The 20,637-nt window shown below is 43.4% G+C and overlaps 1 protein-coding gene across 1 annotated transcript in view; it reads right to left on the bottom strand.

Moving 5' to 3' along the window:
- LOC138267095 (extracellular calcium-sensing receptor-like) overlaps positions 1 to 20,331 on the bottom strand; it is an 85,369-nt gene extending 65,038 nt beyond the window's left edge. The window contains exons 1-3 of the mRNA XM_069215943.1: positions 20,324 to 20,331; positions 5,592 to 5,883; positions 710 to 1,534 (exon numbers count right to left, since the gene is read on the bottom strand). Coding sequence (XP_069072044.1) covers positions 710 to 1,534; positions 5,592 to 5,883; positions 20,324 to 20,331 — 1,125 coding nt within the window. The remainder of the gene's footprint in view (positions 1 to 709; positions 1,535 to 5,591; positions 5,884 to 20,323) is intronic.
- Between the last annotated feature and the right edge of the window lie 306 nt (positions 20,332 to 20,637).

Raw genomic sequence — 20,637 nt, 5'->3', positions numbered from 1 at the left:
AATAAAATGAGGAGTTAATGGTAGACCAGGAAATCTCCTAAGCAGGCACTGTGACAAATCCCTATGAGAGGAAACACTCAGAGATCTGATTTTGCAGTGAAGGTAGAGTGTTTGAATTTGCAGCCTTTCTGTGAATTGATTGAGGATGTGCAGAGGACGTTCTTGCTCAATTGGAGCTCATTTATTGATCTTTTGTATACTAACCCATTCTAAGATGGCAGGTAATTTAGTCCAGTACCACCATATCTCATACTGTGTAAAGACATGGTCAGGTCATGTACCACTACTTTGCAGTGTGCTGTATTATCACTACTGACCTTGCTCTATAGACATCTATTACTGGATAGCATCAGCTGAAAACTGTGTAGATTATATACTTTGTGAAAGACTGCAGGGTCTTTTTCTAATGGTACAGTTTATGTATGGGTTGTTCAGGAGCTTTTGCAGACTGCTTGGTGCTGGTCAATTGGATCCAATATTGCATACCCTGAAAGGAATTCACCTACTCTCATTTAAAGAATTTCATTATTTGTGCACTGTGAGACCACTGAAAATCCTGTATTAAGTGGTATCTTTCATTTTTCAGGTAATGCAATTCAGAGCACGTGGATCCCAACGTCAAAAGAAATACCCTAAGCCAGTTTCTTCAGAAACTTTTTTCAGGGGTTTTGAGACATATCAGCTGACAGCATCCATATTATAACCTCACCTGCCAGGACTCAAACTCATCCCTGTCAGGACAGCTTTTGTTCTGAAAGGGGCCCTCCCCATCTCTGCAAGCACGCAGGTTATGCAGGGCATGAGCTACCGCATAGACAGCTTTGTAAGCAGGGGCGGCATTATTGAATTTGGTCTCATCAAGAAGTGGGATGTTGCGTCCTTCCAGCTCCTCTGTTCCAGAGCAGTCTTTAACATCTGCAGCTGTCCTTTTTGTGTCATTTGTGGGCCACTGACAGCCAAAAATATCTTCCCAGAAGCTTCTCATGAAAATGTCAGAATGGGTGCGAGAGGGTTGAATGCCAAGTATGAAATGACGGAATCCCGGAAGCAAACTCTTCTGGAATACGAGTGTTAAGGAGCCATTTAGAACTTTATTGAACTCAGAGTCTGAGAAGTGCTCATTTTCTGACCAGCCTTCACTTGCGAGCCAAACTCTCCCTGTGAGGTTGAGTCTCGCTGCCTCCTTCAGTAGAGGAAGCATACTTTGCATGTTGGAGAAACTCACAATAACGTTGGCCCGGGATTCCTTGATCACGTTAATGACATAGTTAACTCTCCTTTCTGAGTAAACCACTGGAAGACCCAGAAAGAAAGCAGGACATACTGAATACCTGCTCAGTTCCTCTCTCAGGATCTGGCTGCCCAGTCGCCCGTAGTCACTCTCCTCTGCCACAATGCCCACCCACGTCCAGCCAAAATGACCAACAATATCAGCCAGGACCCGAGACTGGTAATCGTCACTTGGGACAGTGCGCAAGAAGGAGGGGAACTGCTGTTTGTCACTGAGGAGTGAGACCGTGGATCCATAGCTGATCTGTAAAAAAAAAAAAATTGATAAAAGTTCCTCAAATGATTCTGAAAATAAACACACATTAAGAAAGTTCATTGTGCAACACATATGCTTGTCAGCAAGTGCTTCAATTGCAGAAAACTAACTAGTGAGTTTATATACATTGATTTAATGCATGAGTCTTTGAGCCTTGCAACTTATGTGTCTGTTTTATGGCATGATTGTAGGCATGGGCATAATATAGGGTAAACCTGGGACTAAGAGTGACACATTGAGGTGTTAATTCCAGGAATGCCCTTGTGGAACCCATGCATGTGTCATTATACATTATTGCTAAGGAAAGTGTTGGGAATTTGATTCCCGGCATCAGAATTGAAATGCATTTGCACATTGCAATTGTGTTTTGAATTATTTTCTATATAATGAAGAGCCATTTCCTATTATCCATGTTCTGTTCTATTTCCTTTCTTCTATATTAATTGTTGAAACCAAAGCCTGGAACCTTGAATCTCTTTCGATTGAAGCACGTTGCTCACCTGCATCACCTTAAGCACATTTGCTGCTCGCTTTAACCAATCCGCATCCCACAATGCACTCACCAAAATCTGTGTTCATCATTTTGTTCAGGAAAATTTGCCTATTGCAAAAGTTTATACAAGTACCCCACGAGCTTCAGTTTTGTCACATGAATTGAATTCAACTTCTTTCATCCTATGTCATCCCCTTTTGGCAACAGGTAGGTTGTCTCAGTAGACAAACTAGAGCCCTGCAAAAATTCTTCACTCTGGGTTTTGAAACCATATATGTTACGAATGCCCATGTTTTATTCAGCCATCTTACTTTACCCTCTGAATCAACCGCTCCCCTTCCAATCACAGCAACATAACAGCATCTTAAACTCTTAAACTTAGGCACTCATTTTGAACACGGCGGTGAAAACTGATATGGTCATGCTGGTGGTCTTCTCTGTGACCGCCAGCGCCCCCGGAACCCCACCTGTCGTATTATGAACATTCTTCTGGGCCGGCGGGTGTAAACATTGTGACCTGCACGATGGGGCACTGCACAAGGGCCCCTGCACTGCCCATGCCAAGTGCATGGGCAGTGCAGGGGCCCCCAGGGGTGCCCCGGTGCACCCCTTCCTCCAGCCTCTCCCTGGTGGGGAAACCCACCTAGGAAAGGCTGGAGGCTAAGGGATCATTATCAGAGGGGCAGCACCGCTGCCCTGTCGGATGATGATGCCGACCACTGCCAGGCTGCCTGACGGAGGCAGCCTGGCGGTGAGTGTGGGCCTCTATAAACAAAAATGGGGACTGGGAGATTACTGGTCCAGTGCACAGTCTCCCGACCTGAACCTATAATATCAAAATAAGTGCACTGTTCCACGACAGAGAGAAAACAAGAAAGAGATCAGAGGTGGCGAAACTATACTGAGTGTACTCAGGAGAGCCCTCAAGCACCCTTTTGGGTGACAGGTATCATCATCGGGCTTGCTCCTCGCCAGACTGGTGCTGCAATGCCTGGCGGGCCGCCCAGCATTCTGGGTGGCACTCAACCATAATAAAATTGCTAACAACGGAGGTCTGGGAAAAGAATTGAATTAGAGATGGAGAGTGTAGAACAAAAGACAAGACTCTAAAATTAGCTCTGAACCTAAGCCACTGTTTTAATGCGATAGAAATTGGGTTCAGGCCAATATTAAAAACAAAAATATCAGAGTGTTACTGGGAATAATGTACCGTTACACTCTATAATCAGGGAAGGTAGTTCACCTAATCCTGCATGGTCAACATGTTTCGCGTCTATGTTTGGTCACAAAGTGATCCAGTGACGCTTCTTCAGGACCCACAAAAAAAGCCTATGATTATAAAACTACTTCTCCTATATATCAGTAATATTATCAAGTGCACGTACAGTCACTTACAGAGTGGAAGACAGAATATGCCTAAGTCAATCGGTCAGTATAGTCGCCCATCCCATATTAGAGATTGGGCTCCCTAGGTCTGCGCTAGCATCAACCAAGGAAAACGAATGTGTCTCGTCCTTGGTGTGTCCGCCTGTAGGCGCGCAGCAGAGGGCAGGTTCCCGGACACACCAAGGACGAGACACATTCGTTTTCCTTGGTTGATGCTAGCGCAGACCTAGGGAGCCCAATCTCTAATATGGGATGGGCGACTATACTGACCGATTGACTTAGGCATATTCTGTCTTCCACTCTGTAAGTGACTGTACGTGCACTTGATAATATTACTGATATATAGGAGAAGTAGTTTTATAATCATAGGCTTTTTTTGTGGGTCCTGAAGAAGCGTCACTGGATCACTTTGTGACCAAACATAGACGCGAAACATGTTGACCATGCAGGATTAGGTGAACTACCTTCCCTGATTATAGAGTGTAACGGTACATTATTCCCAGTAACACTCTGATATTTTTGTTTTTAATATTGGCCTGAACCCAATTTCTATCGCATTAAAACAGTGGCTTAGGTTCAGAGCTAATTTTAGAGTCTTGTCTTTTGTTCTACACTCTCCATCTCTAATTCAATTATTTTCCCAGACCTCCGTTGTTAGCAATTTTATTATGGTTGAGTGCCACCCAGAATGCTGGGCGGCCCGCCAGGCATTGCAGCACCAGTCTGGCGAGGAGCAAGCCCGATGATGATACCTGTCACCCAAAAGGGTGCTTGAGGGCTCTCCTGAGTACACTCAGTATAGTTTCGCCACCTCTGATCTCTTTCTTGTTTTCTCTCTGTCGTGGAACAGTGCACTTATTTTGATATTATAGGTGAGTGTGGGCCACCTATGGTGGCCCTCCATGGGTTCATTATGTGGCAGTGTGGGTCGCCATGACGGCTGGCAGGATTTCTCGCCACGGCTGGCATGGCATCCCACACCGTTGTGTTCATAATGACCACCTTAGTCTCTGTAGCCTCACTATGCATGTCTGTCACCTTCATAGCACCCTGACTGAAACACTTGTCAGTGGTATTGAGAATTACTCCATCTCTGTAATAGCATGTGGTGTCTCAAGAAGCACTTCCTCTCACAAGAAGATCCAGCACAGTATGATCTCACTGAATTGGCTGCTCAAGCACTGCCACCACTGTGAATGACAGCGTATCTACTATGTTATCATCTTATTATGGCCATTTCATATATCATTCCCTGCCCCAGTAGCGTTATGTGCGTAAACAACCATCACTGCTATTTTTATGTACTGCTTCTTTAATTTAATTCATTGTAGGTATATAGAGCCTCATGTACCAAATGTTTTTGCATTCGCAAACAGTGCGAATCTCAAAATTCATCCGTTTGCGAATGCAAAAATGCCTTTTTTATAATGTATGAAAGGCATTTGCGTTGCAATTTTAAGGAATCACAAAAATAGCGGTTCCTTAAAATTGCAACCCCATTTAGAGAATCACAAATTGCAATTCTTTAAATAGGATATCGCAAATAGAGAATTCCTATTTGCGATTTCCAAAGCACATGTATCAAGCATTTCCTAAATGCGAATTGGGCATTTAGGAAATGCAATTACCACAAATTAAAGTTTAGTGGTAGGCATGTGCAAATTTTAACAATGCATTATAAATGCATTTTCAAAATTGACATGCAGCGCATACATGCCCCTAAGGCATGTGTGTGCTTCACATGTCCCCAAATATTTTTTGGGGGTGCATCAGAGGGCCCCTGAGGCCCCAGGCACCCTGGGGTTTGCATTACCTAATTTGCAAATTCCTAAATTGAATTTGCAAATTGGGAAATGCAAAACCATCCGCACCTATGGGCCTATAGGGCAATCGGGTTGAATGGAGTCCCATTCTATATTTGCGATTCGGTAATAGCATTTGTGAATTTTAAGAAATCGCTATTACCGAATCGCAAAATTCATACATCCCATTTTGCATTTCTTAAATAGCGATTTCTTAAAATTTGCTGTTTAGGAAATGCAAATCTGATTTTTGATACATCTGGTTCATAGATATTATTCTGAAACATACAAACACAAATGATGACAGCAAATCACTGACATTGCCTTAGAATGGCTGATAAATAGGTACCAAGCATAACCTCACCTGTGGTTGTCTGTGCAACCCTAAAACTCTAGCCATGGGTATACTGGCAAGAGAGGCGGCATCTCCAATGATTGCTGCAAGTGGAGGGGTCTTTTGACATCGGTACTGTGGAATAATCTCTTCTCTTCCAGTGAGCATCCATAAAGCACCTTTCAGTGTTCTTCCCACCACCCCGCAAGAGTCGTACATCCAGAATCCAAGTTTGGCATCGGGGAGAAGAGCAGGATCCCTATTGATTTCTTCTACGGCAAACACCATAGCCAGGAGTCTCTGGTATATATTGGATCGGAACCTAGAAGGGGCAGGAACACAAGACAAATTTATAGTCAAATCAAAGATCAAACAGGAACCTCTGGTACATAACTGCTCTTTCATTTATTATGTTAGTTGCTTAGTTTTGTATTGCATAGACTTAAAGAGGTCATTCAGGGGGTCATTCTAACTTTGGCGGGCGGCGGAGGCCGCCCGCCAAAGTTGCCCCGCCAGAACACCGCAGCGCGGTCAAATGACCGCCGCAGTGATTCTGACTTTCCCGCTGGACGGGCGGGCGACCGCCAAAAGGCCGCCCGCCCGCCCAGCGGGAAAGCACCAGCAACGAGGATGTCGGCTCCGAATGGAGCCGGCGGAGTTGCTGGTGTGCGACGGGTGCAGTTGCACCCGTCGCGATTTTCAGTGTCTGCCACGCAGACACTGAAAATCAATGTGGGGCCCTGTTAGGGGGCCCCTGCAGTGCCCATGCAAGTGGCATGGGCACTGCAGGGGCCCCCAGGGGCCCCACGACACCCGTTCCCGCCAGCCAGGTTCTGGCGGTGAAAACCGCCAGAACCAGGCTGGCGGGAAGGGGGTCGGAATCCCCATGGCAAGCAGCGCCGCCGTGGAGGATTCCCTGGGGCAGCGGGAAGCCGGCGGGAAACCGCCGGCTTCCCTTTTCTGACCGCGGCTTTACCGCCGCGGTCAGAATGCCCCCGGAAGCACCGCCAGCCTGTTGGCGGTGCTTCCGCGGTCGTTGGCCCTGGCGGTCCATGACCGCCAGGGTCAGAATAACCCCCTCAGTGTTACATCAGGTACATGATTCGATAGTGCAGTTTAAAATGGGAGTTTTACCCTCAAACTTCATGCGAGACAAGTGAGGGAAAGCAATAGAGTACTTGTGTGTGAAGGGTAGAGATGCAGTGTATTAGAAACTAGAGACACTGAGAATTAAGGAAAGGTGAGTCCTGGGATTAAAGGTGAGTGGAGTGGGCAGGGATATTAGACATTGTGTAGCAGCTGGAAATCATAACAGGGAGGTTGTGGCTAGAAGGATAAGTTAAGATAAATGCAAAGGTGTCACATGAAATCAGTGAATTTGAATTTCAAAACTAGATTAGTTAATCCACACTAATCAGCCAGGGTTTATGCCCCATAGAGCCACGAGGCATAAACTGTCTGCTTGTAAGGTTGGTTAGCTAAAACAGAGGTGGTGGGAGAAACCTGTAGTGATAATGTCACTGGATGCGAGAAAGGCATTTGACTCTGTTGAATGGCCCTTCCTAAAGCTACTATTGGAGTAGATGGAATTCAGTAAAAAAAAATATACAATGGCTAAATTGTAGTATACAAGATCACTTGTAAAGGGTGCAGTCTCTGAGGCCTTCCCTTTGAATCGAGGGAGTAGGGTGCCCACTGTCCCCACTGCTGTTTACCCTGGCTGTGGAACCACTGACTTCCTGGCTAAGAAGAGATGCCCATATTATAGGCTTGAAGTGAGACACTGGATGGGATGACACAGTATTGCTCTCTATATGCGGTATAATTTTATATCTAGCAAACCATGTCAAACTATCCCCAGAGTCCTTCAAATTATCAGAACAATCGGGACTAATTAGTTCTGTGTGTTAATTGGCATAAACAAATCAAATACCCACTGACTGAATGGTCCCCACAAAATGACAAAGATTATACACCACACATAAGCAAGTTAGGACTCAAATACTTGGGAATACTTATGATTGAAAATAAAGACTGAGTCATTGAGAACAGCTTGGGGATGCTCCTAGATAGATTCAACTCTGACGTGTACCACTGGAGGAGACTCCTGCTTTCAATGATGGGCAGTGCCACCCTTTTTAAAATGATTTTGTTACCACACTTGATATATATAGTTCAGAATACTTCTTACATTGTTCCATATACGTATTTTAAAAAATGGATAGCTCCTTGCGCTCTCTGCTGTGGGATGGAGGACCCTTTCAGAACAGCCATGATAATATTACACAGAGGTATATATGAGGGAGGGATAGCATTGTCGTATTTCTGGAAATACTATTGGGCACTGCAGCTAGTTCTTAATAATAATTGGGCATACATGACCCCAAATGAACAATCCATAATGTCAGATATAAGTATACTGTGGGAAGTTACCCAACACTTGCATATTCCACCTCCTTAGTGTCCCCTAACCTCTACCATTCACGTAATCCTAAAAATACCTTACTCCACCCTTTACCCCTATCCATTTTGGAATCCTAAAAACCCCTTACTTCTTTTACTCCTACCCTTTCCTTAATCCTAATAACCCTACCATCCCTTCAAATGCATGAGCCATAACAATCCTGTACCACTGCTTGCTCCAACTCATCCCTTAATTCTAAAAACCTCTTATCACCCCTTACTTCTGTCCATCAATTAAACGTCATTAACACTTACTACCCCTTACCTATCCCCAATCCCATACCCCTAAAAAACCCTTACCAAACTTTACTTTTATCCATTTCTTAAAACTAAAACCTCCTTACCACCTTTTATTTCTACCCATCCCTTAAACCTTAAGAAAGCCCTTAATACCATCAAACCTACACACTCCAGAATACTAATATACCCCATTACCCATTACCCCTACCCACTCCTTGATTTTTTCTTTTAAGGTGGTTGTTAATATATATTTATATATCACAAAAAGGGGTAGGGAGCACACTGCCTGGCATACCACCACACACTTAGCCCAACTACATTGTGATAACTGCTGTGCAGCCATTGCTGTGTATCTCTAGAACCATGTTTCAGGATTTCTGTCCTTCTTCAGTAGAGTAAAAAGTGAAAATGTGGGGTGTTGGCAATGTTGCACATAGTCTTCTCAAGTTTCTGTACCACTCCTAGAGCACAGGTGCAACCCAAAGCTCGACAGCCCAACAACTCAACAGGGAGTCAATCACAAAAGGGGTAGGGAGCATACTGCATGGCAAGGCATACCAGCACACAACCAGCCCAGATGATTTGTGGTAAATACAGTGCATGACAAAACTCACTTTAGTTGAAAGTCTTTATTGTTCAAGGCCAGACTGATCGTACTGGGCTTCAGGAGTTTTCCTGGGAGGCTGGAGGGACTCTAGGGACTCCAGCAGGCCTGGAGGTTGAGGTTCAAAGGCGATAAGCCCTTTGAAGCTCGCCAGCAGAGCAGTGCACATTCCTGAGGGAGGGGGTGTTAGCACCTCCACCCAGGAAGGGCTTTGTTTTACATCTCTAGTGGCAGAATGTTCTAATAGTCTTTTAGCCTTTTGTAGCAGGGCTATACCAGTAATTAAGTCCAGCTCCCTTGTTAAAGGCCCTCGCCTTCGGCTCGGGCCTTTAACGCTGGAGCGGGCCTTTAATGACCGGTATGGCCCGCTACAGCAGGCTCTAAGGCTATAGTATGTAACCTAATCTGGAAAATGTATGACTGGGGCTTGCATAATGTGTCAATTCTTGCAGGTGAGGATTTCTCTCTCTCCAGATGTTCACAAGATTCAGGTCCTACATTACTCATGGGAGTGAGTCAGACATTCTGTGCATGCTTGTATGTGGGGTTTGGGGGTGGATGATCTATGTCACCATGCAAAAAGTGCTCGGTTGTGAAAGTATCTTTAAAATAGGGAGCATGACACTTACCTGTGTGGTGAAAATGTGAGGTTAGGTGCTGCGGGGTAAAAGATGCATGGGAAAGGTGACTTACCCCCAATAGACTATCAATAATGGCAGATAGAAGTACAGTGGACCCAAGCAGGCACTTCAATGCATTATACAGAGGGAAGGTACTCAACACTTGCCATACTGCACAATCACAGTGAGTAAAATCTGCTTACAGGTATACCATACAATTGGATACGAAGGAGCCCTTGTTTTTGAAACCCCACTGTGTGTATCTGTTTGGCTGCAAGAACTTCAAACTTTGGAGGGTTTTAGAAAATGGGACCATATAGTTATCTCTAAGCAGGTGGTTCCTGGAGCTGTAAAGGCCTTAAACTCACCAAGGAACTGAAAGAAGAAGATGAACTATCAGACTCCCAATATTATAAATATCTCCTCATGCATGATGAAAGTACTCGCTAGATAATCTAGAAAATAAAGAAAAATCTTTGTTTGAATATCGGATCCATTGCATATCATATCCATCTCATTGCTTAACAACATGCAACAACTGCTTACAAAACTTTAAGCAAGACAGGCCAAGGTCTCAGGGCTAGTGGAAAATGAGGATTGGTTGGAGACGTGTCAAAATCCAGGAGAGGTAGCCACCAGGGCAGGTTTCAGAGTGGTGCAACTTAAAATATTACATGAGAAGGCAGACTGCACTAGAACACAATTGTTAAAATTTGGTTTGGTTCCAGACAGTAACTGCCGGGCGGGGGTGGTACCGTAAAGAAGGTACAATCATACATAACTGGCAAGACTCCTCCGAAATACAGCATTTCCAGATAGGGAGTAGAAAGCAGTTTAATTGCATGGTCGGGATTGCTTTTGATATGCCAATGGAATTGACACTGCTGGGAATATGGCAAGATGCATCGAAATCCAGATATCCCCAATTTTTGAATGATTTTTGCAATGATGGTGGCTAGCAGGGACATTGCAAAGGATTGCAGGAGAAGCAAGATGCCCTCAGTGGATACCTGGTTGAAAAATTTAGATTGGTGAATGAGTGCTGAGCAATAGGTGCACAAAGTATGAGGGTGCCTGAAGAAGTATGCGAAAATGTGGGAGATTTTAGAGATCTAATGTAAGAGTGGTTGATAACCGAAGGTGATGATACAACTCATTTAATTGTCAATGTGTGCGTTGTCTCTAGATTAGTGTAAGATGCATGAACTATGGAAATATGTATAGATAAATGCTGGTAACTAAGGAAGATGCAGATAGGCAATGTAGGTTTTTGTAAATGTAAGAACGTTGAACCAAAATAAATATGTTAAAACAAAAACATTGGTTTAAAAAAAAGAACATAAGTTGTGCAATGCTGGAAAAAATAAACCCCTGCCGCTATACTTTCTTTGGGTGCAATGCTCTCTTGTTTGTTTATTCACTCATTTCTTGAACAACCATTTATTTATCTAGGCAATCAGAGACATACCTCTGTTACCCCAAAGCTACACTCTACTGTGAAACCTGGCAATTCATTCACAGTACTAAATATCTTAGCTTCTCTGGGTCCTCCTTTTCTCTGCAGCTGTCTATGCGACAAAGGAAGTTTAAATCAACAAAACGCACCTGGATTCCAGGGACCTATGACCTTTTTCAGGAGAATAGGTTACCTCAGGGAACAGGCTGTACAAGGGTTTCTCCCTAGTTTATCTGAGATATACTGTGCCTCCTGGCCTTCGCACCTACTGATCTGCAACAGTACTTCTCTCTTGCCAGCATCTAGCTGTCACCTTCCTTCTTCCAATCATCATTCTAGAGATTACATAGCACATCTCAGCATTGAACCAGATTCATCTGCGCTACAGAAGAATCTGGTTCAATCAAGTGCTACATAAATTCACTATACAATAAAGGATATTGATCCAGTCCCTGAACCACCACAATACCCCCACTCTCTCAGTTACTCTCCTGTTAATTGTATAATTGTTACCCTTACATGGGGTACAAGTCCACTGGCCCAGCTGAACAATTTATGTCACGTCCTATTAAACAGAAACAATTCCAGAATGAAAGATCCTGAAAAGCGCCGGCAGCAAACCACTTCAGCAACGGAAAATCCAACAGGAAGAGTGCACCAACACCACATCCATCCACAGTCATCTCAAGATCAAGGTTACTGCAATTATCTTTTAAATCCTAGGACGAAAACCTGCTTGAAAGTCATTGAACAGACAAATGCCATTCCTATTTGCAGAGGAGACAGCTATCCAATATATACCTGTAAAAAACACATTTGAAGTGTATTCCCGTCCTAATATACCCTCCTTGCGATCAAATAGCCTTTAACCATGGGCACAATTACACAAACGACTGTGAAAAAAGGATTCGAAAGATAAGATCCAGAGTGAAATATACGGTAAAAGAACCCTGAAATGTATACAAACTTTAACCATGAGTGCAAGGAGAAATGATTCCTTGTTTGAGAGATACACATGAAATATCAACCATTACCAATTTGAAAGCCTAGAGAATAGTTATAACTTCTCTTTATGAATGTGAATCATATATTGTTAATATAAAATCATATCTGGCCCAGTGAATATCTCCACAGATTCCGCCCAGGGCTCGGTACTATCTTTTTTTCTACTTTTTGTGTGCATTAGGTTTTCTAATACAGCACGCGCATAATCTATGGGTGCTTATCGCACAAGGCGACACAATTTATATTGTTAGTTGGTAGCTCAACAATCAGTGAGACCCTCGGTCACGTTGCAACACACGACCGTAACAAGTAGACATTAAACTTTGCTAATTCACAGTGCTATGGTGCGGAGTGTTCATAGTTTCAAGGGGGCGCTCCTCTGGGGTAAATCAGCGCATGAAACAATGCATTCCATTGCTCGAGGTCGTCTTGTAACTTTTCATCCGTTCCAGTCAGTCACATTCTAATTTCCCTTGCTGTTTTCCTTTCTGCAATGTCATGTATCCAGTTTTGGACCCCCTGGGATTTTGCGCTAAACCAGTGGGTCGCTATACCACGTTTCGCCAGGAGGAACTGTGAACTGTACAAATCCCTTCTTAGTTTTAGAATTAGTTAATTAGTATTAAAGTCTATACCTAATAAACACACATGTGGGGCCACCGGCACAGGAAGTGACATAGGTGTCTAATATCGGCCCACCATCTACCCCCAGTATGCTGCAATTTTGGAGCACTTCCACACCAGTGGTGCTGTGTAGCCTCTGAACCCCCTGCACTTGGGACATCGGCTCGAAATTTCTTTATCCTATTATGAGGGAGCGGAAGTGCTTAGTATATGTCGTGGGTATTGTGCTGAGGCTGCATTGAAATAGGTACAGACATCTCGGTAGCACTATGGTTTTAGTGATAGCTAGATGCCCACCTACAGCTAGCAGGGTTCTTCAGTGTCGGTCCTGGAGAGCTGAATCCATGCCAGATTTTTAGCAAATCCACATTGAGATGAATGTAGTTATCTTAAAATCTGGCATGGATCTGGCTCTCCAGGACCGACATTGAAGAACCCTGAGCTGGGGAAGGGAAGTCCAGAGATCTATAGAGCCTTTAATGCCTCGCATCAGCCTATGTGTGTTCAGCTCATGCCATTTGGGTTCTGAGTTGGTTAGTGCTACACCTAGTTACCGGAAAGCCACTGTCTCCCATGGGATCCCCAGGTTGGGAGCCACGCTCTTGGTACAGTTGATAGCCCAGCTATTGGATAGAGTGGTGACTCCTGCAGATTAATTCATAGTCCTGTTTAACGACCAAAGCTTTCCAATAGAGCAAGAAAGCGGGGAAGCGCTCCCACAAGTCTTCATATTTCCCCCAGCAGGTTGTTAGCGTAAAGAGATGCAAGATTTTATACATTTCTCACCTGCATGGCCCAGTCCAGTAGGGAGGCCCTAAGCTGACAATCCAGTGGTTCGGCTGCCAGCGGGTGGAGCAAAGGAGACAGTGGACACCCCTCCCAAATGCTGTGCTCCAGTTGTGCGTCTGCCTAACAGCCCATTCATTTTTACTCTGTCCTTAGTGTTAGTATAGAGTAGCCTGGTCATTGCAATGAACAACGGGCCAAAATGTATAGCTCCCAGTGTCAAGAACATGTAATGCCAAGATAAAGCATCAAATGCTCTTTCTGTGTCCAAGGACACTAGTGCATATGTTCTCTGTCCTTCTTTGTTTCACCAAGAATGTTCTTAGTCTCCTAGGATCAAGTGCTGTGTGTCTGCTTGGTATAAACCCTCACTGGTCGATATCATCACTTTGGGAACATCCTGTTCTATTGCTCTAGTGCTGCCTGTCACGTAATTCAAAGTGACATCTTCTGTAATTCTCTTACTCATGGCGAGTCTAAACTCGTGGCACTGTAAAGCAGACTCCGGCCATCGTCATGTGGGTATGCGTGCTCTGTATTTGGCCACTGAGTATGTTACACATAGAGGTCGCCCTCCCCATATGCGTACTAGTATGTAATCTAATCTGGAGTATGTATGACTGGGGCTCCCATAAAGTGTAATTTCTTGCAGGAGAGGATATCTCCCTCCTCAGATGTCCACAAGATTCAGGTCCTACATTACTCTTCGGAGTGAGTTAGACATTCTGTGCTCGTACATGGGGGTTGGGGGTGTAGAGTCTATGTCACAATGTAAAACACAATTAACGTCACCCAGCCATGGTAACAATGTGCCTGTGTAAGCTGTGGGTGTGTTTCAGAGATCAGGAAAAAAGTGTTGTCATTTGTGTTTGGGACTAGATTCCTACCAGTACCAAATTCCTGCCACTCAATTTACCCTGTAATAAAATGGCCCTCCCCATCAGGCTGTATCCTAGTAGTGATAAATGAAAGGCCTGGTTACAGCATGTATGCCTACCCTTCTTGGTTGTGTGCTGTAGCTCTTGCAGTGGAAGTGCCCTTTCCATTTCCACAGTAGTTTGTTGGCTTCTCACATCAGCAAGTGCGTCTCTTGCAGGCAGGCCACTTGCAAGCTGTGTCTGCGTATATATGTTCCCATCCTCATCCTTTTGTGGTAGAGATGAAGGTCCCTCACTTTTCATGTTAGAAATTTGGCTTCATGTTTTGTATGTTTTAACTTTTGGCATCACTGGGACACCCTTTGATGTGGCAGCTGTGAGCTTTATAAATACATGTAACTTGTTCAATCAGCCATTCACTAACCAATGGGGTAAAAGTTACCGGAGGCACCTACTCACTCTTTTCAGCACTTCCTGCTTGCCCTACTGCAAAAAAACACACTTGCCCTTACTCTCATAAATAAAGATGGAGAAACCTTTTCTCCCTTGCTGAAGAGCCTGTGTGCTGACCCAGAGGTGTAGACAGTATAATGAGCACCCCTTCTCTGTGGCCAATGAACTGGTTCTGGGTGTAGCTCTTCTCCAACTGGATTTAGTGCCAGCCTGACTATGGGGACAAAGGTTGGGCCTTTCCAGGTGTCACCTAACATTGTCTTGTGACAGGGCAGGCCCCTTTGAATAAACAAAGTTCCTGGGTTCACCCTTACTAGCCTTCCTTCTGAAGGAAGAAAACATTACCCCATAGGCTGGCCATTGTCGGTGTCCTGGGAGCAGTTTTAACTGCTCATTCATTCCAAGTACAGACTGAGCAGTGGCTGGAGAACGAATGCAAATTAGTTTCAAGGAGCTTCAGGCAGGGTAAATGTAATTTATTTAAAGCTACATTTGAAATACATTTAATAAAATCAAAATTCACCATGAGATTGGAATTGTACTAAATATAAAATTAAATATTTGATTGAGTCTGTAGCTCGTACAGGACAGATTTGATAGATTAAAGTATATAATCTATATTTTGATTTTTCTAATGTGCCGGTTACAGCCTGATCAAGGACAGCATCATTTTGGGCCCAGTCACTGGGGGAACATGGCATTTCTAAAATCACACATTATGCACCCTACCTTGTGAGCCGTAAAGTGTGCTTAGGATGGCTTAATCATATTTAAAATCTGGTTTTCCTACCTATCAAAAGAGTGACCTTAACAGGTCTGTGCAGCAGGGTTCATGCTGCTGATGTCAGGCTGCACAGGGTAGCCTTGAAGCCATATTTTCAATGCCACTGCAATGGATGGCCAAATATGTGCTGCAGTCAACAGGTGGCCTTTGCCTTTTCATGCCAGAGGTGTGCTTCTGCACCATATACTATGGCGTAAGGAAAGTTAATTGGTTTAGCCTATTTTGGCTTGTTTAAATGGGAAGCACAGGCACTTTACTCCTCTTTAGCAGTTCATAAAAATGTAAATGAGTGAGACTACGTTTTTTTCACAACCAACTGGAATTGCTTATTTAATGTTGTCCTGGAAATTGTTGTGCAAAGTGAATTTGCTTGGGCAGCAATGCATGTGCATGCCTTACACATGAAGCAAGTGTTCTCTTGGTGCATGAAGACAATGCTTACCAATCACATATTGGTGCGAACAGATACTTCTGTCTACTCATGCATTACAAAGGTGAGTGGTATGTTTTAACCTACCATGAAGGCAGATCATTTAATTTTCTTGAGACACTAACAGCACAAAGAGGACACAATAAAAAAGAAAGTACTGTCAAACAAAAGGAAATAATAGATAGAAAGGTATATGGTGGAAAGGTGTTCTAGCACCATACCTCAGTTGAAATACCAAACTACTAAAATATTGCATCCACTATATCAACTACAACCTTGTCAAGGTATGTGAATTTGGAGAAAAAAATATTAAATATGCATTAACTTGATGATGCAGTGTTAGGCAGTGGATGTGATATTTGTATTGATGTTGATATTTTGACTGTTAATATACTGACATACAGCCTTCAGAAATACAGTAACCTGGGGGATTAGTAGGGGCAGTAACGAGAAAGGGATACAGGGTTTAGCCTAAGTGCAAAATTGGTATACGTGCACTGGAGATTTATTAAAGCTTTGAAACAGATGTTTTTGGCGGTAGCTTTTTCTGATCCTACCTGCTTCTGCCAGCCAGCCTAGAAGGAAGTAGAGTATAATGAGAGAGGATGTAATACCAGACATTTAAGAAAGTGGGTTAATGATTGAAAGAGGTGAGAGTCCCACTCAGATAATAAACACAAATCTTGTCAGAGTGAATCACAAAAGTCACTAAATAAACCTGCGCTTAACCCTCTGGTAGCTTGTCACAAAGCAGTCAGGCTTAACTTAGAGGCAATGCGTAAGGTATTTAAGCAGCACTTAAACAGTAATAAAGTGAAAACACAGGATATGAAAAATCCCAAACTAATTTATAAAAAATAGAATGCATTTAAATAAATAAAATGACACCAAAACAAAAAAAAATCCAATAAGTAGAAAAAGAGTTCGGAATTTAAAGGTTTGAAGTAAAATAGCACAAAGAAGCACAAAGTGCCAACCATGATTACCTGGTCCTGGTAGTTTGAGTCAAAGTCACAATTTCAGGACAACTACAATAGAGTTCTAGGCAGATACAGGAACCAGGTTGGTCCTGGTGAAAACTTTACACGCACATTTAGATGTTTTTATGAGAAAAGCCCTCATTGATGGAGTGTAAGCAGGGGCAGGCTGCACGCTGAATTCGAAGTGGGGCTCATCGACATCAGTTGGTGAAGAGTAGGCTCTCAGTGTTTCCACATCAAGCTCAAGGCCCTCGACGTCAACAGCTAGATAAACGGAAGAAAGTGAGGTCCCGGCTCAGGAAGGCATAGTCGACGATGGGCTCCTCTTCAACTTCGATCCCAGTGAAGTCCTCTACATTTGGACATAGAAACTTTTCTGAAAGTCAGGAGAGATTTCAGCAGGGGAGCTCTGGCAAGTTGACTCCCACCTGCAATTCGACTTCGGTGGCCACAACTCTTTTTGCAAAATGTCCAGAAAACATTCTAAGTGTCCAGTTCTTGTAGTTTTTGTACAGGAGGAGAACACTCTGATGCTAACCAAGGTTCCAGCACCGGGGTTCAGGACTCACGCCAAAAGGGGCGACCAGCTCAGGAAGGTCCTGTTAGTGCTGATCAGCTGGACATTTGCCGGGAAGGCCTCTGGAAGCTTGTTGTGTTTCAGTAGATTAAACAGGAGACCAGCCAACTGATCCTTGAAGTTACTTCAGAGATTCCAGGGTTCAAGAAAAGCAGTCAGGTCTTCCTTCTTCAGAAAGCAGGGCAGTTCTTCTTCTGAATCTTCAGCAGGTCTAGTAGTATTCTGATGAGAGGTTCTGAGGGTGCCATTTTTATACCTAGTGTCAGTCCTTGTGTGGGGGGAAACCCTTGGCCCACTCCCAAACTAGTTCTGGACGGTTGTCCATTCTTTCTAAGGGTTTGGTTCCAACCTGGCTTTGTGGACAAAAGCCAGTGTAGGCCTGATGTTATTCTCCTTTGTATGTGCTGAAGGCAGGGTTTAAGTGCAATCAGTGCGGAGCTCAGCTTCTCTCTAGCCTTTCTCTCAGGAAGACCCACTATCCTCTAAACCCAGGCCCTTTTAACCCCATTTCTAGAAGGAATAAACATCAGATCACAGGAGAGCTTTTCACAGCCATGTAATCTAGGAACACATTTGGTTTAGGCAGAAAAATGCCGGCTTTCTAAAAGAATAGAATAGTAACTCAAAATGACACTTTACCATTAAAGAGGATTTAAAACTACAATTCAAATGATTGGAAGAAGTATCTCTCTACTTTCTTCCAAGCTGAAGTTATCACTTATTAAGTGCACTTAGCTAAGCCAGTGTTAGTCTATGCCCTCTGAGTCTTCAGGGCCTACCTTTGTAGTAAAGCATGCTAAGGGTGCTTAGAACCTTCATTTTTAAATGCACATTTTTAATTTAGCATTTATTTTCTGTCGGTAACCTTCTACATGGCTTTTTATTTATGTTATAATGTACTGAAAAAATCATTGCACATGTTGCTTGTTCCTAGTAAGCACTGATGCCATCTAGTCTGCACAGTCTGTCCAAGGCTGAAAGCAAAGAACACTATGCCTAAATATTCTGATTGACCATGGAGACAGCACCGCAATTGTAGATATATCACTGCACCGACCTTCCACCTGACACAGTGTGAAAGAAATGATGCTTGTATTATAAAAACTGGCTCTGTGTCAATGCGACAGAGAACAACTTCCGCTGAGATGATCCTGAGACGGGGCATGCCGTGCCCGAGATACAGCTTGGCTGACTCTGATCCTGAATTTCTATCCCTACCCTGCACAGGACAGATAGCCTGCACTACACCAGACCTGCTTCCTGGCTTCCCAGTACATCACACCCAAGAATAGGACATCAGGTTTTTTCTATAGATCTGGCAGAGGGTGCTCCCACTATGCTCTGAGCAGTATAGGTAGTTACAGATAGGAGTATACCAACACAATCACAAAATCATGGTTGAATTGTTTCTCTTTTTTACCATCTTTGTAATGCTGGTTACAATGCTTTTCGCATTTGACTAAGAAGCGCAGTTCATGTTTTCTATGCAAGAATAAGACTGTTGCAATAAATGTTCTAAAATATATTTGTGCGTCTTTCTTGTGTTTCATCTTAAGAACTCTGAATGACACACAAAAGAAGGGATCTGTTTACATGATTTCCTTGAGAATCTGAGTCATGTTTGAGATTGTGAAACCCATCTGGTACCCTGGTTTGTTTGGGGTTTAGCACGGGGCACTACAAACTAGATATGAACCGTGTCAACATTTCCTGATAGTATATGGGGACTCAGGTCCTATACCCCGACATTTATGTTGTCCAGATACACAGCCCTACTTGATTTGTAGGAACTGTATAACACCTTAGGGTCACTCATAAGTATTAAAAAAGGAAGGGTTAGGCCTGACAAAAGATTTATTTTTCGTGTTTAAAATAGCAGTTTTAAAACTGTTTGCACAAACAGGTTGCAGGGACCGGCCTGTAGGCATGTTTTACAGTGCTACTTTAGTGGTTGGCAAAATGAGTGCTGCAGCCTACAAGTAGGATTTAATTTCCAGACCCAAGGTACATGTAGTACAATTTTTAGTGACTGATATGGAAATTAAATGTACCAGACAAGTGTTTACCAATTTTACCATGTTTAAGTGACTGAGCACAAGCACTTTATCTCTGTTTAGCAGGTGTAAACTCCACAGAGTGCTAAAGCCAACAAAAACAGCTTCAGTAAAACAGGATAATGAAAGCAAAAGGTCTGGCGGTATTCTACACCAAGGATGTTAGGTCTAACATGGACTATTCAATTCATCAAGATGTAAAGTTCAGAAAATCTAAATAAATCACAGTACTGTGGAAAGTACAGCCACGTAAGAGCCACTAGAGCTTTTCATTGCCAACGTTTCAGGCATCTCTTCTCATTTGAACATAGCATGAATGTGGGGAAAATAAAATGGGTAAATCACCATTTGTCATTTGGATATTTTCGATACGCACCTGTGTGTCAGTTTTGTTCACCCATAGAATTCTGGGGCAGGATAAGTGACAGCATGCTGCATTTGATGCAGCTGTCTCTCATAACAGTGCCAGGATGAACTCCGTTGCAGCTGTTACCTTCCTCACTACTAAGAAGTAGTGTGGTAGTAGTAGTAGTAGTAGTATTAGTAGTAGTAGTTGTAGTAGTAGTGTAGGGATGCTAAAGGGCACGATTGGGGTTACAGGTTCCATCTCCGGAAACCCCTCGTTCATGCCTTTGCTTGGAAACCTCAGACTTTTCAATCATTGTTTCCGTGAAACTCAAGGCACACACCGATGACAGGAAGCTGGTCCATGACACAGAACACCATGAGAAAGAAAACACCAAGAAATGTTAAGAAGCCGAGCAGATGATGTATCATTACGCAACAAGGGTCATAATACATACATTACCTCGTCATCCCCGTTCTCCTCCCATTCCTAACTCTATGAGGAGAACGGTGTGTTCACTCTGTCCAGGCACCTCTCCGCAAGCTTCTTAAATATCTGAAAACATAGGATTTTTCCTCACTCCCCAAATAAGTCAACCCTGTACCCTCTAGGAAGAATCAGTGTAATGAAGATTACCAGTAAGGAATCCAACCGTTACACCTGGCAGCACAATTCTTTTCCAAGTGCTTATTATCATGTTACTGGTATTTGTTTGGAGCACAGTTTGCCATCGGTATTGCTTTGTGGCAGTGTTGCTTGATTGGGGCGTCTCAGCG

This window comes from Pleurodeles waltl, chromosome 12 (assembly GCF_031143425.1).
Source record: "Pleurodeles waltl isolate 20211129_DDA chromosome 12, aPleWal1.hap1.20221129, whole genome shotgun sequence".
NCBI classification, from domain to species: domain Eukaryota; kingdom Metazoa; phylum Chordata; class Amphibia; order Caudata; family Salamandridae; genus Pleurodeles; species Pleurodeles waltl.
The sequence above is the reverse complement of the archived record's forward strand: the minus strand, read 5'-3'. Positions and strand labels throughout refer to the sequence as shown.